General features: G+C 35.2%; 1 protein-coding gene across 1 annotated transcript; it reads left to right on the plus strand.

Moving 5' to 3' along the window:
* Positions 1 to 1068: 1068 nt before the first annotated feature.
* LOC138311926 (uncharacterized) lies at positions 1069 to 23454 on the plus strand. Its single transcript, XM_069253070.1, has 9 exons — positions 1069 to 1224; positions 2742 to 3086; positions 3587 to 3646; positions 6871 to 7188; positions 8366 to 8497; positions 8850 to 8957; positions 9196 to 9354; positions 10011 to 10196; positions 23228 to 23454. Exons 2-9 carry the CDS (start codon positions 2762 to 2764, stop codon positions 23452 to 23454), a joined length of 1515 nt encoding a protein of 504 aa, XP_069109171.1. The 5' UTR covers positions 1069 to 1224; positions 2742 to 2761.
* The last annotated feature ends 2308 nt before the right edge of the window (positions 23455 to 25762 follow it).

The raw sequence follows: 25762 nt of genomic DNA on the forward strand, positions 1-25762 counted from the left end.
GGGCTGGCCAGCCAAAATCTTTCACTTGAAAAAAAGAGATAAATATAATCTTACTTGGTCTGTCAGGTGGACATGGATATCTCAGGGTTGACAGATCCATGTTTGGTTAATTTTCTCCCACACTTAGTAGAAAAATTATGAAATTTTACTTGCTTTCCAGCTTTTTCATTGTGCCACTATCACAGGAACTTCGTTATGTGACAAAATTGATGATGTCATTGACAGTGCACGCAGTGGTTACACACCACATGTATTGATGACGTCACGTGTGTAAGCTGTCTGAAAGCCCCTGTGTAAGATGTAATCATTTTCCGAGCAACCACTTGATATCCCTATGAAGTATGAGAGAAATCCCTATTCACTGAATTGACAGGCTCATATAAAATTATGTTAATATTATCCAGTAGGGCAAGGCAGCCTTCACGAACAGAACAATTACATGACCTCACAACAATACTATATTGTCAAGACGTCTTATCTTGATAAAAAAATATTCCAATAACCGGCGATGCTATGCATTTATGAAATGTCAACTGAAATCACTTAGAAATATAACCCTATAACCTTACTACTGAGTCCACTTTTGCTCAGATCCCTGGGTGGTCTTAATAAAGGTTTTACTGTATTTTTTTTCAAAACTAGTTTCCCAAGTCATATATATATATATATATATATACCAAAAAGTGTACTCTTTTAGTAATCTTGGTACAATTACTCAAGGGGTTACTATCACTGTCGTCATATCAACCCCTAGAATACAAATGTATATCATTGTATGTCGTATAGAAAAACCGAACGCAGTTCATGATCAGGAGGACAAACCTGACCAATCACAGGCTTGAGTAGACCTGCTTTGAAGAGAGAGTGACGACTAAACTTCAAAGCCACATAGTCAACTACAGTGTACTGTTATTCAAGGACCAAACTACTACTTGTCTCATCGGTACTTTCACCCAGAGCCATTATTGTTATGGCATACATGTATTCCAGGAGTGGCAATAGTGACAATGATAATAACCCCTAAATTATCATGGATAATCTTTTAGCTGATATAAGGTTTTACTCACTTTTACCGTTATGTTTTACAGGTAGCTGTTTTGCGAGATTGTTTTTGGTATGGTGGCCAGTGATACCTTACTTTAGACGTAAACAAGACATTTTGAACCATAGCATCGTGTGACATCTAACAAGAACAACCATTGGTTCCTGTTGCTGCGACAAGTGGTATTAAACTGATTATAACTCAAATTTTAATTTAATTTGCCATTTGTCAGTTGTCGTGTGTCGTCCGTCGTGTCCGTAAACAACTTATATTTTCTACTTCTCCAAAACTAATGAAACAAATTCAGTTAAAGTTTGCAAAAAAAAACCTTCTAAGACATCAATCCAAACGAAATTGTGAATTATAGGGCCTCCCAGGATGCTGTGAAAGGGGCACAAAATGGGTAAAATTGGCTAAAGTTTGCTAAATTTTCCCGAAGGGTCAAGATGACCTATTGTCATTATGCACCGTCTGTCGTCATGCCCCGTGCGCCGTCCGCTGTGCGTAAACTTTTCATTTAAAACGACTTCTTCTCTATAACCGAAAAGCCCAGGGTATTCTAGAGGCCTAGAGACCTGATATTGGCCCTGTGACACGCTGGGATGAAGGGCTACCAAGTTTGTTTTAAATGTATGACCTTGACCTTCATTTAAAGTCACTTGGATCAAAGAGGCTTTGATCATTATATAACTTCTTGTACAGTATATAACTAAGACCCTGGGTACTGATAGTTGGCCTGTAGCATGCTTTAATAAAGTGCTATCAACATTGTTCAAATGAATGACATTGACCTTCATTCAAGGTCACAGGGGGTAAAATATGTTACAATTGTGAAACATACATCTTACTGTGTATTTCAGTTCTACTATATATTGCATTAACAGTCAGATGACCGTTAAGGCCCATTGGGCCTCTTGTTTGCTAAATAGCAATAAGATGTTTGGAAAAGAAATACACAAGTTGTGCAAAACAATGTATTTTCACATAAAACAGAATCGCAAGACTTTTAAAGACAATTTTCTAATCGTACAAATGACTGCATCTCATGCGTGGAAACAATCAAATTACTAGACTGCATTTCAATATTAGCGTATCTGTCAGACAATACAATCTTAGTGGATCACTTCCCGTTTTGATTTGTAGGTAACTTCTAGATCTCAACTTTGATCTTGGAACAAAAATGGCTTAACCACTAAACGATGCGACTTGTTAGACAAAAACAAAGATTTGAATCAAGTGTAAGACAGTGATTTTTCTCCTTATATAACTGGGGCCGGTAAACGACCCCATTCCCAATGCCATACCCCCTATTGTTTTTCCAAGTACAATGAAAAATTCCAAAATCAAATCGATGAAAAACAAATAAAATCCGGAAATCTCTCCCCTCGTTGTCTAATCTAAAACAAACTACTCTGAAACTGTTTCGATGGTCGTCACCTTTTGATAAAATGAAACAGTTTACTGTTTTACAACATCTAATTACATATAATACCATGTTTAGTAATGGGTAACATTTCCCCAAAACTGCTCTTTTGCGATTGAAAATTCCCAATTTGATACAAAAACTTTTTTCCCAAAATACCTTGAAAAATCACTCTAAGAAGAAGTTATTTTTGCATAAATTATGTGCCAAGATTTCTGGTGTACCTAACCTACTTATTGTATAACTTATTCGGTTATTGATGTTTTTCTGTTACAGATTTAAATTAACACTTCAAAATGGCAGCCAAGCGAGAGACCAGGACAGAGGATATCAATGAGGAAGTCATTTCCAAACATAATGATCTTGTCTACCATCTGAGTGTACAGATAGTGGAAGACGACTTTCAGTCATTGATAGATCTATTTAAGGATTGTCCCCTCACGCCAAAAGACTTAATCCACATTACAACTATTCAAGAGCTATTCGTAAAGCTCAAGAAAAACGAAAACATCAGCATTGGACACTATGAGTATTTAACCGAGCGATTAGAAAAAGTTGATAAAAGTTTGGCTTCTTATGTGAGAAAAGAAGAACAGGAGATTAGAGATATTCTGAACGCAGGTGAGCTTTGTATCATGCAAAATTTGTAATTATAATTTCCTCATCTGAGTGGCTCAAATTAATGAAATGTATACCGCTATATTATTGTCTGGCTTTACTTCAGTTTTTGTGTCCTTAAGTAATAATGTTGTCCACCTGTCCATCAGTCTGTTCATCTTGTCGGTCATTGTGCTCCGTCCACTGTACACCATGATGTGAAAAACTCACTTTGATTTCCTATTCCTGGCTAAAAGTTATGAATTATATAACGGATTGGCAGTTACAGCTATATGGTTTAGGTGTCGGATGTAACCATCCCACATCTACCTGTCCACTCTGCAAACCACATGCACTGTCCCTGTACATTAGGGGCATTATTTCATTGAATTTCTATAAGACCTGTTAATGATGGTTTTCATACCTCGAAATATGTTATAATACATGTATATTCAATTATTCTTTGTTGTTTATACACACTGGGGAAATATGCGTCTTTAGTTTTAACTGTGTTTTTCTTGTAGGTCGATCACCAACGAAACGATTGCGAACGGAACAGGAGTGTATCAAACCGGCAAATTCAGGTGTGTTATTAGGATTAACCTTTAGCATACTTTCAGTATGACAAAAGCCTTATGCTATTGAAATAAATAACAATCCTAGTGGTTTAAACGTGTAATTATTGCAACAAATTACTAACATCACCAGGTGAAAAAATATTGCCGCCATTATTCTATCATTTTCTGTGTTAAAGTATGAATCCAAATTGCTATAACACAAAGGATTCAAATACAGAAAACCACAAAATTGAAAATAATAAAATGCCTTGTCTTAATCATTTGACACTGACATAGTACACATCAAAGATAATATGAAATACCTATAGTATGCTTAGTAAGAATAATTCTCGAGGTACAGAGAAAATTGATCAGAGTTGCTTCCCTTTGTTTCACTCGGTTGGTCGCGATCGAGAAACACTAACTTCTTCAAAGTTTGAAACCTATTTTCAAGTACTATATTAGTTATATTGAAGCTAATTGTCAGGAACTGAAAAATACTTAATACTAGAGGTGGTCATCTTGCCTAAGACAACCAATATATTGGATGGACCAACCAGTTAATTTTAGGGTCTTCAAAATCGATTTCTTAATCAGCAGAGACTTGACCAGATGAGTGGGATTATAATATTATAATGCAATTCCTGAATGAGATGTATACATCAAGAGTGTAAGCATTTGTGTTCATTTTGTGACAGTTGGACCGAAAGTGTTTCTACAGACAGTAATAAATAATTATCCCCCACATTCTATGAAACGGGGGATATTCGTCCGTCCGTCCGTCTGTAACACGTTTCCGTGCAATAACTGTAACAAATGTAAACTGATTTTTCTTCAAACTTGTTGACAAGGTTAAATGCCTTTGGGGCTTGGCCAAGTTTAATTGCGACTGTCGATGGACCTTATTTAGCGGAGTTATGACCCTTATATTACTAAAAACATCATTTTCTGCCATTTTCGTGCATTAACTGTAACAAATGTAAACCGATTTTCTTTCAAGCTTGGTGACAAGGTTAAATGCCTTAAGGGCTCGGCCAAGTTCGATCTCGACTGTCGATTGACCTTATTTAGCGGAGTTATTGCCCTTTGAATTACCTAAAACGTCATTTTCTGCCATTTCCATGCAATAACTGTATCAAATGTTAACCAATTCTTATGTCATGGCGCGGCGTCCGTCGACCGTCATCCGTCTGTCCGTCAACATTTCCTTTAAATCGCTAGTTCTGCAAGGATTGTAACCAAATTTGGCCACAAACATCCTTAGGGGAAGGAGAACAGAACTTGTATATATTTTGGCTCTGGCCCCCCCGGGGGCAGGAGGGGTGGGGCCCATAGGGGAAATAGAGGTAAATCCTTTAAATCGCTACTAGTCATAGAGTTCTGAATGGAATGTAACCAAATTTGGCCACAAACATCCTTAGGGGAAGGAGAACAGAACTTGTATATATTTTGGCTCTGAACCCCCCCCCTCCGGGGTGAATCCGAGGTGTCCCCCTGGGGAGGGGGTTAAGTTTACTATAATTTATATAGGGAAAACATATTTTTAAGAATTATTCGGTCATTTGTAATAGCAAATAATTCAAATTTTGCCAGAACTATTAGCATGAGATGACCATTGAATCCTATTAACAAATTTTCCATGACTGACCCCCAGGGGCATTGGGGTGGGGTCTAAAGGGGTCAAATAGGCTAAAATTTCAAAAATCTTCTTCTGAAATTCTGGAAATGGTAGAATCAAATTCTCTTCATAAATGGAAAGGTCTTAAGGTCCTTTACAAAAAGTGTGAATTATATGACCCTTGGGTTGCTTGTTTCCCCCTGGGGAGGGGATTAAGTTTACTATAGTTTAAATAGGGAAAACATATTTTTGAGCATTATTTGGTCATTTGTAATAGGAAATTAGTCAAATTTTGTCAGAATTATCAGCATGAGATGGCTATGGAATCCTATTAACAAATTTTCCATTACTGACCCTCAGGGGTCTGTCTTAGGGCTAAAATTTCAAAATCTTCTGAAATTTTGGAAATGGTAGAATCAAATACTCTTCATAGATGGAAAGGTCTTAAGGTTCTTTACAAAAATTGTGAATTATATGACCCTTGGGTCTCATGTTTCCCCCTGGGGAGGGGGCTAAGTTTACTATAATTATATACACATTTTTGAGCATTATTTGGTCATTTGTAATAGGAACTAATTCAAATGTTGTCAGAATTATCAGTATGAGATGACCATTGAACCCTTTTATCAAATTTTCCATGGCCTTATGGGTGGGGTCAAAAGGGGTCAAATAGGCTAAAACTTCAAAAATCTTCTTCTGCATTTTTTGCTTAATTTTAAACGAGTCAAACTTGGTTAGAATTATTAGCCTAGGATAGCATTTTAACATCATATGCATATTGGTCCTGGCTGACCGCCAGGGGGCAGAGGAGCGGGGCCAAAAGGGGTCAAATAGGCTAAAACTTCAAAAATCTTCTGAAATTATGGAATTGGTAGAATCAAATACTCTTTGTAGATAGAAATGTCTTAGGGTGTTTTATGAAATTGTGGGGAGGGGTCAAGTTTTCTTTAGTTTATATAGGAAAAACACATTTATGAACAATTTTGCTCAATTTTCATAGGAAATGAGTCAAACTTGATTAGAGTTAATTATTAGCCTGAGATATAGAAGTTTGATATCCATATCAGTCCTCGCTGACACCCTAGGAGCAGGACAAAACAGGGTCAAAATGACTAAAATTTCACAGGTTTGATCGAAGAAAATACTCTTCATAGATTAAAAAGTCAAATTTGTAAAATCACTGACTGACATCAAGGGCAAGTATATAGTGTTTATATGTCTTTGTTTCATTCTATATCCATACTCAGGTGACCGTTAAGGCCCATGGGTCTCTTGTTCATACACAGAATGACCACTGGTTCAGATGCGTTATGTTTGTAATAGTTATATACAGGAAAGTCAATAACCCTCTAGCTCACGTGTGCTAAAACATAAAACTGATTTTCTTTGATATCTTTTGGTTTATCATGGACTGAATTTAGTTTATGATGTTTGACTCTATAAGTTTGTAATTAGTTGATTTGATTTTAATGCAGATCCTAATGTTAATCATATCAAGCTTTAATAACAAATTACAATTGATATCAATAATTTGTTTGTGCACAGATAATTAATTAGTTTCAGATTTATATATATATTGAGATGAATTGATAAATGTTTAACATGAACAATAATTTGGCATGTTATTTTTCAGCTGTTGTACGTTTCAACCTTCCTATCGTAAAATCGGAGTCCAAATGCTGTATTGCAATCGGTAATACAGGTATAATTCGGTGTCAAATACTTGGGGAAGTGGGAAGAGTTTTATGGAAAAAACGAAGAGACGCTGATGAACATTTCAATGATATTGCAATAGACAACAATAAATATATTGGTGGTTCTGTTGCTTCACCTTCCCTAGTTATAGAGCCGGTCAGTGAGGAGGATGCTGGTAAATACATCTGCCAAGCTGTAAATAGTGCAGGAGTAGCGCAGAGTGCGGAAATTGAAGTTAGAGTAACAAAGGACAATGGTATGTATCCTGAACTTTATTCGAAGATGATTAACTTCTGGCTGATTTCATACAAATTGTTACTATTGCCCTTCATCGGAAAAGATGACCGATAGTCATCGTGTTCCGTCCGTCGTTGTGCGTTGTCCGCTTGAATGAAAAGCTACCGCATTTATGAAAAAGTGACATTGGTCTTGAAAATTCAATGTAACAGAGGTCAAATAGCCTTAAATCTTTAAACGGATTCCTGTTAATAACTTAAAGACCTCGATACCTCATATTCGGCCAGTAGTATGCTGGGATGAAGGGCTACCAAGTTTGTTCCAATGAATGACCTTGATCTTGAATGTTCAAGGTGACAGAGGTCAAATAGGCTTAAATCTTTAATCAATTTCTAGTGCATATTTAGTCTGTGGGCCGCTGGGTTGAAGGGCTACACAGTTTGTTCAATTGAATGACCTTTTAATGTCAAAGTCATAAAATATTTTGGAAGATTGCAGCTTCAAATAAGGAGTGTGCTGTATTGTCTTAATTGTTAGCCATTACTGTATACTGTGACTGTGTAGTTTTGTGCCAATAGTTGGATGACCGTTAGAACCTGAAGGTTCAGGATGTCCTATAGCCATCATGTTGCGTCTGTCGTCATGCGCAAACGTTTCACATTTTGAACTTCTCAAGTTTTACCTGTAAGATTTAGCTGCAACTTGCCTAAAATGACCTTGACATGATACCAACTCAGTTTTATTTTTGTTTTGGTCGACTTGAAATCCAAGTTGGCCACTACGGCCGTTATCTTGAAAACAAATTTTGAACTATTTCCAGTGCGATTTTCGTTAAAATGATCCAGACATGGTCTTGACTAACTGTTGTTATTTTTCTGGTCGATCCAATATTATTAAAGTTCTTTTGGTGCAACTTTGCTGAAAATTGCCTAAAATGACCCTGACGAAGTGTTGTTTTTGGGGTAGTTCCCGAAGCCTTCATGACATCATATCTAATTTATTTCCTATTTGACTGTTGTCAAGGTAGTCAGATGGCCGTTAAGGCCCACTGGCCTCTTGTACGAATATGACATTTACCAATCCTTTGAGCATTTGTAGAAAGACAGTGTTTGATGTTTTCAGGTTGTCAATCTTTATATACTCTAAAGTTCCTTTAAAATTTTTATTTTTAAGTGGATATTTAATTCCCAATTTAGTTTCAGTTATGCCTGCGATGTTCAATCAGTTGATGGAAGTAGTACAAAGTACCCACACAAACCTACATTTGACTTTAATTGACACCGTTAACAATTCAAACATAGGGAAAAATGGACTACTTGTCAACCAAGGTAAGTTAACATCGCATACAGCTCTGATAAATGTCTATAATTAAATACGCAACACTATCTATCAATTCAAAATAAAAAGTGTTTAAATGTGTAAGAAGCAACTAGTACCACTAGCTGAATAGTTTTTATTTCGGAATGATGTGTGTCATTTGCAAGATTAATACAAGGGATAAAGTATTAATTTCTATATATTTATTTTAAGCAAAACACATATTTCTAAACCGCGGTTATTTTCCGAAGTAAAACCTAAACCGCGGTTATTTTCCGAAGTAAAACCAGTGAATCGTCCACTATTTAACAAGTGGTTTGCCATCGTTTTTATATGACATTTGTCTGATTTGACCTCCACTAGGTGGAAATGACAGTGATGAAACAGAGCTATTAGACATATTAGCTGAAAAGTCATCCGCTGCACAAGATGTCGTTAAAAGATATGTTGAACCTTTTGGTAAAATATCAGGTTTGTATTATGAACAGTCGATACTAAACATCAACATGATATATGCACGTAAAGAAAAAAATAGCGAAGTGAAGAGAAATCTTGAAGTCATAGAAACTGTTTTCATCGTGTAAGATATAACAGCAGCATGTATTTGGTGTACTTAGATATCAAATATTTTTGGGGAAAATGAAAAAAGAACTGTTTTCTGTTCGATTTTGATACTTTGACATTGATACCTAGGTTTTTACGTTTTTAGATTTCATAATTTGTTGTCAACCTGACATAAGAGAAATCAGAGTACAATGCACTATCAGGAAAGGAGAACCAAATTCGACCTTACGAGACATACTCGAGACACAGATCTCAACAGCATTAAAAGTAGATAAACGGATCGTTAACATTGAGTTAATCAAGCGTAAGTGTTTTCCATTAGAATAGTTCTGTGTATACAGCTATATAAAACATTATAATGGAAACAAAGTTTTGCAATTGATATAACAATGAAATCAGAATACAAAGAGTGGTGATTGCAGTCTGTGTAAAGATATAATGTTCTTGGGAGAATATACATTTCACATGTTGTTTTCTTGTCAAACAACGGTGTATTTCTTGTATCTAAAAGATCGCATATTAATATATTATAATAGTGTCCCAGTGTATATAGCTATAACAAATTTATGGAAAGTAAGTTGTTAAGCCATTTTAAGTCTTCAAGTCAAACTGAAAATGAAATGATTAATAATGGTAACAATAAGAGACAACCTCTTCCTTTAACCAGATTGTTAATGATTTTGTTTATTATTTTGATCAGTCAAACATGACTTATGATTTCTATAAAACATCTCATCAATCTGTATTGAAAATCCATATTTGTGAGCAAAAGGTATTCATGATGTCTACAAGATGTGCACTCTATCGAACTTTATATAACTATTCGTTTACCATCTCATTCCACGATAAAAACTAATATGACAAGCAAAAATCGCCCGAATTTTTTTCTCTCTTCTTTTCGTTAAATACAACATGTTTCACTTATGAACAAAATATACTTACTTGCATGTTTTATTTCAGATTGTATCATCATATCATTTGATATCACTGGTGCAAAATTTCCATGGGAAATGTCTGCATTAACGCTGGCAGAACGATTCCGTTCCGGTGTTGAAGACGGATCAATTTCTTTGACTGACGAAAGCGGACATGCTTTATCAATTTGCAAGGATTCTACACGTATTGAACTCAAAGACACATCGGATAGTAAGTAGATAGTATCATTCGTGATTTTGCGCTTTCGTTCGATTGCTAAAAACAGGTTCTTTCAGTCTGTATCGCGCATATGGTTAAATCAATAAATGTGACAAAAATCCATATCCCATATAGCAAACACTTATCCGGCGTAGAATCAGGCACACCTTCAGTGAGGTGTCTATAGAATTATGTATGAATTAGATACTTCTTTAGATAAGGCTGTCCTAATGTGTGCATGGTTTTACTTACATACACAAGTGAGCAACACACACGAGTGTAGGACAAACAACTTTTTTAATGAATATAAGAGTTTTGCTTTATTTATTTTAAAATCTTTTCTTTTATTTATAAGAATTTTGATGAAGAAGAATGTCAACCAAACATATATGGTTTTTTTCTGTGATCAGTTGAATATTCTTGAAATAATCAATATCAAAGTCGGTCACAAGACATTTGACTGCTGATAGATACACAAAGTTTTGAATTAAGCTTAATTTTCAATAACACACAGTATCTGTTTTATGGAGAATAGAAATCTGCCCAACAGCTTAATGTTTTTATAATGAATTAGTCATATATTTATCATTAGGAAATTATTAGTTTTTTCACTATCATAACAATAATTGTAAAAACAGAATGGTGTTACATCATAATTTCATAAAATCAACATAACTTGAAACTAAAAATCATTTCGAATTATATTATTATTTGTGGCAGTACTGCAAAAAATATTACATGTACATCTATGGTGAAGTGAGACAAGTACATAGAGTCAGACCATGAAGTCAAATTATGGTCTACTATTTCATTTTCTTTGTTTGATTTAATTTTAAGGGATTACATTCAGTAACCTTTCAAGCTCTGTAATTTAAATGACTAATGTTTAAATTGATAATGTGTTGTTTGCTTCTCGCTAGCCTAACAAAGATTCAACTTTGGGGGTCTCACTAAAATCATGAAATCAATATATATACATGTGCAGCATGATCATTTCTAATTAATGTAATGGCCTTGAAATAATCTTTTTTGCCTTTTCCTCAAACACATATGAACAATCATATACAAATAAAACAACAGAAACTGTGTTTTCAGCACATAAGAATGAAATCACTGAATATACTGAACTAAATAATGAATATAATGCTTCTTAAATTTTTATGAAATATTGCTTGAGACCTTATTATTATTCAAAATATGATTAAAGAATTTACTCTTTATGTTTTTATTCCCAATAATGCATGCTTCATAATGTGGCCTTTTAATACACATTTTTTTTTTTGACTGAAACTTACATGAAATAATCCTGACATAGTCACGACAAAGTGTTGTTATTTTCCGGGTCAATCCGAAATCCAAGATGGCCGCCACAGCCGCCATCTTGAAAACGCATTTTGAACTACTTCTCAATGTCTATCGGTGCGATTTGGCTCAAACTTGCATGATATGTACTGACATAGTGCCGACAAGGTGTTGTTACATCTCTGGTTGATCCTAACTCGAAGATGGCTACCATGGCACTATATCTAATTAATTTCCTATATGATTATTGCTAAGGTAGTCAGATGACCATTAAGGGGCTTGGGCTTCTTGTTCATAAATCAGACTGAATTCCATCATCATGATAAAAACGGACACAGACATTGTTAAATTACCATACTTTTTTTGAAATAAAATACCTAAACAAATCTCATATTCCCAAATGATGGTTTGAAAAGTATACATGAAAATTAAAATGTGTTTTGATATTTTCAACATTTACAAAATAACTTGAAAATATAGGTGGCTTATGATATTGCGTAGAATACTGATAACCTTGAGTAAGTTCAGGTTGTAAATATTTAGCATTGGCATTCAGATGGCATTCATAGTCAATATGAATACAAACTGGAGGGAGGCAAATTTCAGGATGCACTCTAGCTTAATGGATATTGCTAATGATACAAAAAAGCCTTTCAATCAATTTCGATTAAATATGCAGTAATGAGAGAAATAATATGTATATGCGCAAAGAAGTTAGATATAGGATAATATCCAATTGATGTTGTCAGAGTAAATTGAAGATTGCCATAAATGGATTTAAAAGATATGATAAATAGAAGGTACACCTAATAACAAAATCTTAGAGCGACAAACGACATTTTGTTGCCATTTTCTTAAAAGAAAGAAAGAAGGGAATATTTATATATCATTGACTCGCAGTCCAGCGATCTTCTGTTATGACTATATTGTGTGATTTGCTACTAATATATGTGTTTATGAATATTGAAATAAATTGTGTGTGACCGGAGCCCTGGTCGGATTGGGCAGGTCACGTTTGAATTGATGTTTGTAGTAGTTCGTCATGATGGGGGAAATTAGCGGGACACAATTAACACATAGTATATGATACGATTGTTTATTTGCAAGTGAGAGGTAAAATTACACATAATCCAATGATGATACACAATATAGAACAAAAAAATATATATACAGTTGAAGTCGTAGGGGAAAGTCAAGTCACCATGATGAATTAGTCAAATAATGCTATGTATCCGTAATAAACTTCATATAAAATCCAGTAAGTAGAGGTAAAATCCAAATATAAGAATCTCTGACTCTATACTCCTAACTGAACTCTCCAACTAACTAACTAACTAACTAACTGATGTATCTCCTTAAATAAGAATCCTAAATCTACTCCAAATTATAGTGACAGGTGGCAATTGCCCTTTTTACTCAAAGTTCTCAAAATAGAGTGACATGTATTTCTCAAGGCAAAAATAGGTGAGAAACAATTAACATGTCTATATATAAAAAAAAGGAAAAGGTTTTAGATAATTGAAGGCTTAATCCTTTCCTGTTTGTCCCAGGAAGTAAGGGATTAACTCTGGCACCTTTAGCTAGGATATACTTGACAATAGATAATTAATTACAGGTAAAAATGAAAATGACTTACATATGACAGAAATGGTCTAGATAATGATTTTATATTAATTTTCAATAAAATATATAGACTATTTGAATAAAGAGAAAAATATGATAAATTGTGCAAATTTAGTATTTGCACTGGTGAAATGCTTCCCCTTCTCCTAAATTGATTTGTCCTCAAATCAAAAATTGAGGTGCAATATGAACATCATACAAACAATTATGGACATATAGACATGTACAGGAATGAAAAAGGTATAAGATATAAAGGACATTGAAATGTTTTGTATATAGTAAGTTGCATACTTGATAAAAAAACCAAAAATAGTTATGATAATGAGCATACCCTTTCAATGAGAAGTCACTTAGTATACAAATGGTATAGACAATGCAGATTTTATAAGATGTTTAGCGACATCCTATAATAAGGCATATCATATTGAACCCCAAAAAAAATAAGTAATCAAAATGAAATAAAAAAATATATCAGTATGAACCTATTACAATCACACGGTATATGTAATACAGTGTTGTATGATTGGAATATAGTTTGATATCAGGTTAATATGCAAAAATAGAGTATGTACAGGTATTTGAAAATTACATATGTACATTATAACTACCCGGTACCGGAATTGTATAAACAAAACAAAAATACAGGATATGACCAGTATCATGTATGTACAGAATATAACATGAAATATTTGTGATATATGAGGTATTATGATAGTATAAACACAAATCACTGAGTACATGATCTTCTCGGGGTAAAAAGAGATGTTTGCAAAATGAAAACCAAAAACATTTAATAGTAAATATTTAAGTAGTGAAGTACAATCATGTATAGATATTCATAAGATCACCATCTCAATAATGGACACATTAGGAAAGATTCAGATCAAGAGCATCTGTTTGGATGTTTCTTGAAGTCACTTTTGGTAGAACTCGATAAAGTCTTTAGAAAGTATAAATACATTTGGCTCTTGCATTGAAAAAGTTATTTGAAATGTGATGATGATATGTAAGGATCTGGACATCGGTTAGGAAATGAACGATGATGACTGTTCTGGACATCGGTTAGGTAATGAACGACGATGACTGTTCTGGACATCGGTTAGGTAATGAACGACGATGACTGTCTGACTGTTAGTAATTCTGGACATGGTTAGGAATGAACGAGATGACTGTTCTGGAATCGGTTAGGTAATGAACGACGATGACTGTTCTGGACATCGGTTAGGTAATGAACGACGATGACTGTTCTGGACATCGGTTAGGTAATGAACGACGATGACTGTTCTGGACATCGGTTAGGTAATGAACGACGATGACTGTTCTGGACATCGGTTAGGTAATGAACGACGATGACTGTTCTGGACATCGGTTAGGTAATGAACGACGATGACTGTTCTGGACATCGGTTAGGTAATGAACGACGATGACTGTTCTGGACATCGGTTGGGTAATGAACGACGATGATGACTGTTCTGGACATCGGTTAGGTAATGAACGACGATGACTGTTCTGGACATCGGTTAGGTAATGAACGACGATGACTGTTCTGTGGACATCGGTTAGGTAATGAACGACGATGACTGTTCTGGACATCGGTAATCGACGATGACTGTTCTGGACATCGGTAAGGTAAAGAACGACGATGACTGTTCTGGACATCGGTAAGGTTTAATGAATGGATATCGGTTAGGTAATATATAATAAGACGCAAGGACTTTGTTTAACACTGATAATCACAGGTAGAGTTGGAATTTAACTGGCTGATTCTCTGCATATATGATAAATAACTATAATGCAACACTTTGGAATCTTGGCCATGTCAATATACACACTCCTTGTCCTTTATGTGATCTTTTCCAGTTGACAACAATGTTATGGTCCTTGACGCTCAATAACAAAAATATTCGTGGATATTTGGTAAGGTTGACATTCCATGGCAGGTACTGGCTTTGGTAATAGAACAAGTATAACAGCTTCCTTTATAGAAAACATGTAAACACAAAAGTTACTGGTTTGTATGGTGAGTTATCTCCTCTTCAAATAATGTCTGAAGACAAACTGAATGTTAGATTGCATAATATATGGGTAAATGAGATACAACCACAAAATCAACATGTGACACTGTAAGTTATCTGACAGGAATCTATTATTTTTATAAAATATGAAAAGGATTCATTTTGATTGATATTTAAATAAAAAAAAATTATAGATAGGACACAAAAAATTGTTTTATCAAAACTCTTGAATGAATGTTACACCGTTCACCAGCAGTTTAAGGAACTAACAAAGTAGTCCCCGCTAGCATATGATTCACAGGTGTTCTAACATGAATCAGGAGTTTGATCTCTTTACTAGAGTAAATTCATATTATATTAAAAATTTTTTTTAAGTTTATCAAATTAAAAATTTATGAAGTTGTAATTGAAATAGAGATTTGTTAGGAGTCCTTCAGGGTATTGGGTTTGATAAGGTGTTGTGTGCACTCAACACACAAATCTAGCACTAGAGAACAGGACACTGAACAAATCGCTATGGTCTAAATTAAGTATCAGTTTAATTTGACAATAATTAAAAAAACTATGTAGGCATAAAATTGGAAATAAAATACACGTGTATGCAAAAGATGAAGCTGTAATATATGTTGTTGAAGTTCTTTAGAGTGGAATTAGGTCTGGATTGAAACCATGTACTTGGTTGAAATGTTCAACGAGCTTAAGTCGGAATGCATTTAAGCCTTGCAGGGATGCTTCTGATGCAGGCAGATGCACAGGTTTTTGCCATTGTATGTGATGTTTGTATAGATATTGTCCGGAGATAGTGTCAAATCTTGCTGCAGAAACTGGATTGTTTTGCTGTCTGACATGTGGACATTGTGGTGATTTCATACATTTGTGAACTTCTGTTTTGAGTGTTTGTAAATAGGAGAGCAATACATCTGCTGGTATATCTTGAGAAAGTGACATACTTGAAAATAATTCCCCATTTGGATGCATGAGGTGATACCTAGTGTTTTTCTTGTTCCTGTCAAGAGACGCAACATATACTGTAGTTTTTTTGGTGTCCTCTGTATAAAGTTCACATCTGGTTGTTTCTTAGTGTCAAAAAATTTCTGCTGTTTGGTCCGTTTCTTGCGTCGTCCTTTGGCTGTATAAAGTCTGTGAAATTCATCTTTTAATTCTTTTGGAATTTTACTTCCATCTTCCCATAAAGTCTTTGGTATTCCTGAGAATTTGACTTTGTATATGGGAGCACCTCGATACAGACTATACTCTAGTAGTTTCTCAATGGACTCTGGCTTGAACTGTTCTGTCCTTGTCTTCTGCTGAGGTTTGTTCTGTGCAGGATTTTGAGACTGTCTGGCAGGAGGTTGATCAACTACAGGTGTTGGATTGATGTGCTGATTTGTGTTCTGATCCTGTGTAGAATTGTCGTATTGTGTAGGCATGTTGTACACAGAATCATCGTCAGCATTATCCAAGGAATTATCTTGTTTAGAATTTGAATTGTGATTGTTGTGAGTTTGACGATTGTTGTTTTGGCGATGGTTAGGTTGATGATTGTTGTTTTGGCTAGAGTGAATTTGCCTATCCCTGTTGTCAGACGGATGATTTGGTTGATTTTGCCTGGGTTGTGTGTTGTCTAGTTGCTGTCCATCAACGAGTTGGTCATCATTCTGAGACTGGTCATCTATTTCTTCAGGATTCAGAAGGATGTCTTGATATTCTGGCAACAGGTAGTTTGGTCTTTCTGTGGGACTGTGCTATGGTTTCAGTCTCTTGGCATGGACAAGTGACTTCATTGTTTTGCGTTCTAGGTCTTTCCGAAGCTTGTATGTGTTGTTTGGTCCTTCTTGGATGATTGTGTAAGGTCCAATCCATTTCTGTTGAAGTTTTGGTGATGTTCCTTTTGGAACATGACTGCAGTAAAGCCAGACTCTTGATCCGACCATAAATTCTGGTTGTTGAGCTTTCTTGTCGTGTTGATATGTATACTTTTGTTGCTGTTTCCTTATGTTCTCTGCTGCGATGTCCCTGCATATTTGAAGTTGCTCAATTGTCCTTGCTAAATGCAGTCTGGGTTCAGGTGGTAAAGTTGGTTTAGGTGTCAGGGCAACATCTATCGGAAGTCTCATTTCTTGTCCAAACAGGAGGTAATATGGTGAGAATTGCGTTGATTGTGTAGCTGGTGTTGATCGATAGGACATCATAACAGCCGGAATGAATTTTACCCAGTCAGTTTGGTCTTTGCAGTATGATCTTAGAGTTTGTAAGATGTAGGAATTCATTCTCTCACATGCAGCATTAGTCTGTGGATGGTATGAACTTGTATGATGTCTTGTCACTTCAAATAAGCTACAGAGTGCTTGTACAAGTTTGGACATGAAGTTTTGGCCTCGGTCACTTACTAATGTCCTTGGGGCTCCGTATCTGGCAAATATTTCCTCAAACAGTACCTTGGCTACTTCTGCTGCTTCCATTGATTTTAAGGGAAATGCCTCACACCACTTGGAGTAGCTGTCCACAACTAGAAGTAGGTATCTATGTTTGTCAGGTGTAATGGGTAATTCCAAGAAGTCCATATGCCATCTGGAAAATACATCTTCTATAGGAAGTGGTCGTAATGGAACTGGCTTTTGGTGAGTTGAACGTTTGGACTGTTGGCAAGTTTCACAGGTCCTAACATACTTTTCAACATCAGCATACATGTTTGGCCAGTAGTACTTTGCTCGAAGGGCTGCGTAAGTGCGTTCCTGTCCTTGGTGTCCTCCTCCAGCAATGCAATCGTGGTATGATACCAGAAGATCAAGTCGCAGTGGTTCAGGAACACAAAGTTGTTTAATGAGGCTTTGGTCTGCAGGTAAACCTCGTGCACGTTCTTTGTAAAAGTGGTATAGTAATCCATCAACAAGTTCGTAATGGTAGGCTTGAGCAACAAGTGATCTTGCAAGTTTGTTGTTTTCTGGAACGTTTCCTGTTTCTATATAGTCGATAATGGAATGAAAGTTTGGACACACACTTGTTGTAGTTGTCGAAGGGTTGGGTTGTTGATGATATCGTTGTTGTCTGTGTTGCTGTTGTTGCCGTCTATAACTAATATGGCTGGAGGAATGGGCCTAGTGTCTGATGAGTATTCAAATGTTACAGCAGTGTGTTGTTTGGTGTCAGGTTGTAAGGTTCCAATGGTAGGAAGATCTTCTGACTCCGAGAAGGTGTCAGTTTCTGTGACTGGATACTGCTGTCTGGACAAAGCATCTGCAACTTGGTTATTCTTGCCTGGCTTGTGTACAATCCTGAATTTGTATTGCTGCAGAAACATTGCCCAGCGTCCTAATCGACCATTGGCATCTTTGTTGTTGTCCAAAAACCGTACGGTGATGTTGTCCGTGAAAACTGTAAATTCGGAGTTGGTGAGGTAGGCCTTGAAGTTTTTGATAGCTTCTATAAGGGCTAAACCTTCCTTATGATTAATGTGCCAGCGCTTCTCTGGATCTCTAAGAGCACGTCCACCATAGGCGATAACATTCTCTAATCCGTTTGAGTTGCGTTGAGACAGGACATATCCAATGGAAAGGTCTGATGCATCTGTTGATAGAATGAATGGCCTATTGAAATCTGGAAATGCCAGTATGGGTGCCGATGTCAGTCTGTGTTTTAATTCCTTGAACGCGGATTCTTGTTCCTGTGACCATGTATATTTTTCATCTTTCTTCAGCAATGATGTCAAGGGTGCGCAAATCTTAGAGTAGTCTTTTATAAATCTCCTGTAGTAGTTGCACATCCCTAGGAAAGATCTCAGCTGTTTTGTGGTTTTCGGTCTGGAATAATTTGCAACGGCTGCTGTTTTTGCTCTGGTCAACTTGAACTCCATCCTCTGAAATAATGTGTCCAAGATATTTTACAGCCTTGGCAGCAAAATGGCACTTGGTGGGTTGTAATGTCAAATTGGCTTGTCTAAGTTTTTGAAATACCAAATCCAAATGATGTAAGTGTTCTTTGAATGACTTTGAAAATACTAAAAATGTCATCGATGTAGATAAGGGCAATCTTCCAGTTGAGTTCCCGTAAAACCTTTGTCATGAGCATCTGGAATGTGGCTGGTGCATTGGTGAGGCCAAATGGTAACCGCTTGAATTGAAAAAGTCCTTGGTGTGTAATGAATGCCGTCTTGTGCTTGGTATCTTCATCAAGGGGAACTTGCCAGAATCCACTTGCTAAATCTAATACACTGAAGATGCTGGATTTGGAATCTGCCACAGTATCGAAGACTTCGTCAAGTTTTGGAATGGGAAATGACATTAACTCAGTGACACGGTTTAGTGCTCTATAGTCCACAGCAAATCTGTATTGTCCATTTGATTTCTTAACAAGCACGATTGGACTTTGGTACGGTGAAACTGATTCCTCAATGATGTCATGTTGCAGCATAGTTTTCAGATGCTTTTCTGTTTCCAGCCTCATTTGTGGTGTTTGGGTATATCTGCACGTTTTGACAGGCTTGTCTGTTGTGGTATGGATTGTGTGATGATGTATATTTGTTTTACCTAACTCTGATGGGTCTTTAGCAAAAACATCTCTGTTATGACCTATGAGTGATAATAACTGCTGTCTCTGAACTGTCGATAATGAAGAGTTATCTACTTTGACTCCAAGGTCTTCAGCGACAGAGATTGGATCTGTATCATTTGCATGTTTGTCTGTGTCATTGGTGTCCTCTATTGATGTTATAGAATGTTTGTCAATGTGAAAAACTTTTGCCATGACTGTGTTAGGCTTGATAATGACAGACTCATTGGTTGGGTTTAAAGCTCTGTAGAAAACTCTATTGTTGTGAATTTTGTCAATGCATCTACCACCTAAGATCTGTTTGTTAGTAAGTGCACTGACTGGTTCAAGAATAACATTAGAGCCTTTGCCTACTTTAGAAACTCTAAGTGGAATGATGCATTCTTTGAGAGGTTCTAATTCGATCATAGATTCAGTACGAGCGAGTGCGCTATGTTTCTCAATACTGTCCCTATTTGTATACAATGAAGTGATAGTGATGTTGTTTTGAAATGATACAACTTTTTCAGAGTAATTGATATTTGCTCTGTGTGTTTCCAAGAAATCTTGTCCAAGAATTAGTTGTTGTGGTAATGTTTGTAGGATGTGAAAAGTATTGTTCATTTTTAATCCATTTACATCTATGTCAAGGTCGATTTGACCTAGGACCTTATGTGATGTTCCACAAACTCCCATGATATGTGTAATGTGTGAAGGCAAAAGGCCAGGTTTGTGAATAACCTTGCGTAATAATTGGGAATTAATTACCGATACATTTGCACCTGTGTCTACTAAGGCATTAACATGTAAATTTCCTAAATTTACTTTAATTTTATTGCCATTATTGAGAGCAGTTTCTATGGATGCTACATATGCATTTAGAGGATTTGACGACTCCATTTTGATAGGTTAATCTAGGGTTTAGCCAATATCTTTATATTTGTGAATTTAAATAATGAAAAATTATGTGTCACATGTGATATAAAGTGGCTGTACTCACCCAATATGCAGTATTTGGAAGTATCGTTCTCTCTTCTTGGTCTTGATGGCCGTGTCTCAAGAACTTTCCTTTATACTGATGATTGTAGTCTGATCCTCCGAAAACACTTGGTATTTTTAGACATCCATCAGAAATTCAACTCATCACATGGTAACCGAAACACGGATTACTCCACCACACTGTGACCGGAGCCCTGGTCGGATTGGGCAGGTCACGTTAGAATTGATGTTGTAGTAGATTGTCATGATGGGGGAAATTAGCGGGACACAATTAACACATAGTATATGATACGATTGTTTATTTGCAAGTGAGAGGTAAAATTACACATAATCCAATGATGATACACAATAGACACAAATATATATATACAGTTGAAGTCGTAGGGGAAAGTCAAGTCACCATGATGAATTAGTCAATTAATGCTATGTATCCGTAATAAACTTTCATATAAAATCCAGTAAGTAGAGGAAAAATCCAAATATAAGAATCTCTGACTCTATACTCCTAACTGAACTCTCCAACTAACTAACTAACTAACTAACTGATGTATCTCCTTAAATAAGAATCCTAAATCTACTCTAAATTATAGTGACAGGTGGCAATTGCCCTTTTTACTCAAAGTTCCCAAAATAGAGTGACATGTATTTCTCAAGGCAAAAATAGGTGAGAAAACAATTAACATGTCTACATATAAAAAAGTAAAAGGTTTTAGATAATTGAAGGCTTAATCCTTTCCTGTTTGTCCCAGGAAGTAAGGGATTAACTCTGGCACCTTTAGCTAGGATATACTTGACAATAGATAATTAATTACAGGTAAAAATGAAAATGACTTACATATGACAGAAGTGGTCTAGATAATGATTTTATATTAATTTTCAATAAAATATATAGACTATTTGAATAAAGAGAAAAATATGATAACGGGTTTTACAAATGCATTTTAGTGAAAACAAACTAAAATCGGTATTTATCTGGCTGAAAAATATGATAACTGTGCAAAACAATGGTTGGTAATTGTCAAATCAATATGCCATAATATTTAGAAAATCAGTACTTGTCAAAGTAATTTGAGTATTTAAATATTTTGTTGAAAACACATTTATAACTACTTTCGGGTTTTACAAATGTAGATAAATTTTAAAAATATGATGCAATACATTGTAAAACGATCATTGACTGTACGAATGGTGATGGTGAAACTATCGTGTGGTAAAATATTATGCCACAAATGTACGATTTAGGTATTACTTGTGTGTAAAAAAAGCTCATGGACTGTAAGATAAAGTGGTCATTATTTGTGGTGAACCATCATGACTGTATAATAAAGGCCATTACTATGTGTGGTAAAAAAGGATCATGATGTACATATAAAGGGTCAATTACTATGTGTTAAAAGGATCATGACTGTACGATAAGGGGTCATTACTATGTGGTAAAAGATCATGGACTGTACGATAAAGGGGTCATTTTACTATGTGGTAAAAGGATCATGACTGTACGATAAAATGGGTCATTACTATGTTAAAATAGATCATGACTGTATCTTAATAAAATGGGGTCATTATTATGTGGTAAAGGATCATGACTGTACGATAAATGGTCATTACTATGTGGTAAAATGATCATGACTGTACGATAAAAATTATTTATGTAAAAAGGATCATGACTGTACACAATAAAGGGGTCATTACTATGTTGTAAAATGATCATGACTGTACGATAAAGGGGTCATTACTATTGGTAAAAGGATCATGAGACTTACGATAAAGGGGGTCATTACTATGTGGTAAAATGGATCATGACTGTACGATAAATGGGTCATTACTATGTAGGTAAAAAATGATACATGACTGTACGATAAAGGGGTCATTTACTATGTGGTGAAAACTGTGACTGTACGATAAAGGGGTCATTACTATGTAAATCATGACTGTTAGGGGTCATTACTATGTGGTAAAAGGATCATGACTGTATGATATAAAGGGGTCATTACTATGTGGTAAAAAATGATCATGATGTACTATTAATAAAGGGTCATTACTATGTGGTAAAAAGTGATCATGACTGTACGATAAAGGGGTCATTACTATGTGGTAAAATGATCATGACTGTACAATAAAGGGGTCATTACTTTGTGGTAATTTAAAAGGATCATGACTGTACGATAAAGGGGTCATTACTAAATGATTCTCTTTTTCATTGACAATAAGCAAAATATTCCCATACTTGTAATCGCATTAATAAATCTTTGAAACAAAATTGATTGTTTGTTTCCTCCTACAAACATATTTCAGTTCCTGTAAGTGTTAATCAAATGCATGCATAAATGTATTCGAACATTGAAACATTTCACGCAAACGGTTTGTTTACTAAATACAATCACAATTAAGTAACTGTCGTTTTAAATTTGGATTCAAAAGCTTTTTGGTTAAAAGTTAAAAAAAATTTGGGACAAACATTCTATAATGCATTTAGTATTACAGTTAGAAGTAAAAGAGGATATAATAGCCTTGCATTCGTGCTGTTTGTTATTTTAATAACCCGTTGGATGTACTAGTTGTTTATTTCCATTTTAGAAGCTGACAAGCCGGGGCCGGGTGTTCCTTTAGTCAGCATTGGTCAAAGTGGATATATGATGACTGCTGGAGGAATATCTGTTTTGAAGTGTACAGCATTATCGTCAGTGCCAGTTACCTCAGTGAGATGGTTTCGAATCAACAAAGAGGACGGGACAACAACTGCCATAGAAATTGACAATAATAAGTACTTTGGAGGATCAACAGAGTCACCCTCTCTAGTATAATAACGAACTAACGTTTAAGTCATGAAGATTTCAGGACTGTATTCATGTCGTGTGCTGAAAATAGGAATGGTGTGTTGGTGAAAGCCCACCAGTGGTTCTACTACGCATATTTGAAAACAGTATGTTTAATAATGTGTAATTCCTAATTAATTGAAACAATTGTCAATTTACACACAATTATGATTAATAATTATTTAAAATCTCTGTGCAGGAATGTTGTGAGTTTGAGTAATTTTCAGACCTGTGTAAGCGAAACAACAGTGTCCAATACATTTTTTTTTTTAATCAGAGTTTTATTCCTGCAATTAAATTAAGTATATTTTTCTCGTTTAATCCAGACTATAAAAACATGTTGCGTAATGTTTTCAGGTTTTTCAGTATCAGTAAAGTTTTTTTAAAATATAAAGTAAATCATTCTCTTTTTAAGGTCACACCTGACGCAAGTCTCAAGTGATCTATTCTAATAGCCCACGTTTATGTGCACAAGTTATTCCGTAATGCTGTTCTTTATTTCAAGTTAACAATTTTACTATCATTTTAAATATCTTATCTAAATTTGAACCAAATTGTTGTCAAATTATTACAGAAAGACTTCATTCATTGGATTGACATAAGTGGGGTCAAATCCAAAATGTGAAATGTATACATGTTGGTGATTAAGCGTCTGTAAAACTTTGGTATTCTTTAGAAGTTCCACTGAATCAATGGTTACTGAACTGCATAGTTTGGAAATGACCAAAAGGTTCCTTTTAGAAATCCGAACTCGTGAATTTTACCCTGACTTGGGTATCATTTTTGGTTTCACCCTGGGGTGAGGTCAGTAGTTTCTGTTGTACTACAGTATTATTTGTAACCTAATCATATGCCCGAGTAATGAATCGGACTCGGTGAGACATATTGAGTTGTAATCATCTGCAATGAATTAGTCAAGTGACCTGTACAGAATTACGAGTCATGTAGGTTTGGGCCACATAGCTAATGAATTAACATATTACGACACATTTAGGGCAATGACTGGTGAACACCCATTTTGAATCAGACCTTAAGGTTTACAAAAAACCCAAGACAATGAAATTGCTAGGTATACTTTAAATTTTCTTAAAATGATTCCAATTCTAGGATGTTGGTTTTGCACTTATTTTAAAAATACTCCCCTGTATTAGGATGGAACGGGTCTTAATATTTATTTTACATAAAATTGAGAACATAAGTATCTGGTAGTCTACAGGCGTTTAGGGTTAATGATACAAAAGTTTATATGAAATTTATATTGTTACTGCAAGCTACCACTTTCTTTAGCATTTAATATTTTTTAAAATGATTTTGACAATGCTAGGGTTAATGTAAAATGTTTTCAGATTTTGAAGTGGGTATGAATCGGCTTCATGTTAAATCATACGGGTTTGAATTCAGAAAATTGATGTCGTCAGGGTTTATGTGAGAGGTGAAAGACCAAAACGAAGGTGTGTGAAATGAAGGGGATGACTAATATTTGGTGATTGTCTCAGGGTTATTATTAATGGTAGATATTCAATTATGCTAATTTTTATCGATGGGGAAGGCAAGTTTTCACTAAGCGAAAAATATTAGTATTTGACCATGGGGGTCTTGGTTTCCCTTTTAGTCATAGCTTGAGGGTATTTATGAACATTATTTTGCTCACAAACCCATTAGACCAATTCCAGCCAATGGATGTGCAACTATAGTAACTTTAAAGTATCAATAGTGCACTATGGTGTTGTGACACATCACAGGTATTGATATTGACTCAAGGTTCAGTGGACCCTAGTTCAGTAGCGTGCACATAGGGTTCAGTTAGTAATTTTAGGTTAGCAATCAGACACACATTTTAAGTGGTACGTTGTTCGATGTATCGGCTAGAGATCCACTTTTTTTTTCTATAGGGGTTTCACCTCGTAAAGTGCTAATATTAGGACTAAAGTTTATAAAATCGTAGCCTAAATTACATCACCCTATGTGCTCATCGAGCATTAATTTTTTCGAAACAAATTCACATTCATCTTGTATAGTATTTCCCTGGTTCACATTGCCATCTATCATTTAAAATTAGTGATATATTCTCAAGCCTTGCTAAGAATGGTCAGTGAAATTTATATGTCTTTTACGATTGACCTGTTTGTAAGATGAATCACAATGACCATGTCCTCTGTTTTTAAATATAGTTAACCATTGTTTTTAGTTTTGCAAAATCATTCATACTTTATTAATTGGATTATTACTGTTAATAGTGAACTATCATTTAGACGTTTGATACCACCATTTTTATTCATGAGTCTTTATACATATT

This window comes from Argopecten irradians, unplaced genomic scaffold, assembly GCF_041381155.1.
Source record: "Argopecten irradians isolate NY unplaced genomic scaffold, Ai_NY scaffold_0157, whole genome shotgun sequence".
Taxonomy (NCBI): Eukaryota; Metazoa; Mollusca; class Bivalvia; order Pectinida; family Pectinidae; genus Argopecten; species Argopecten irradians.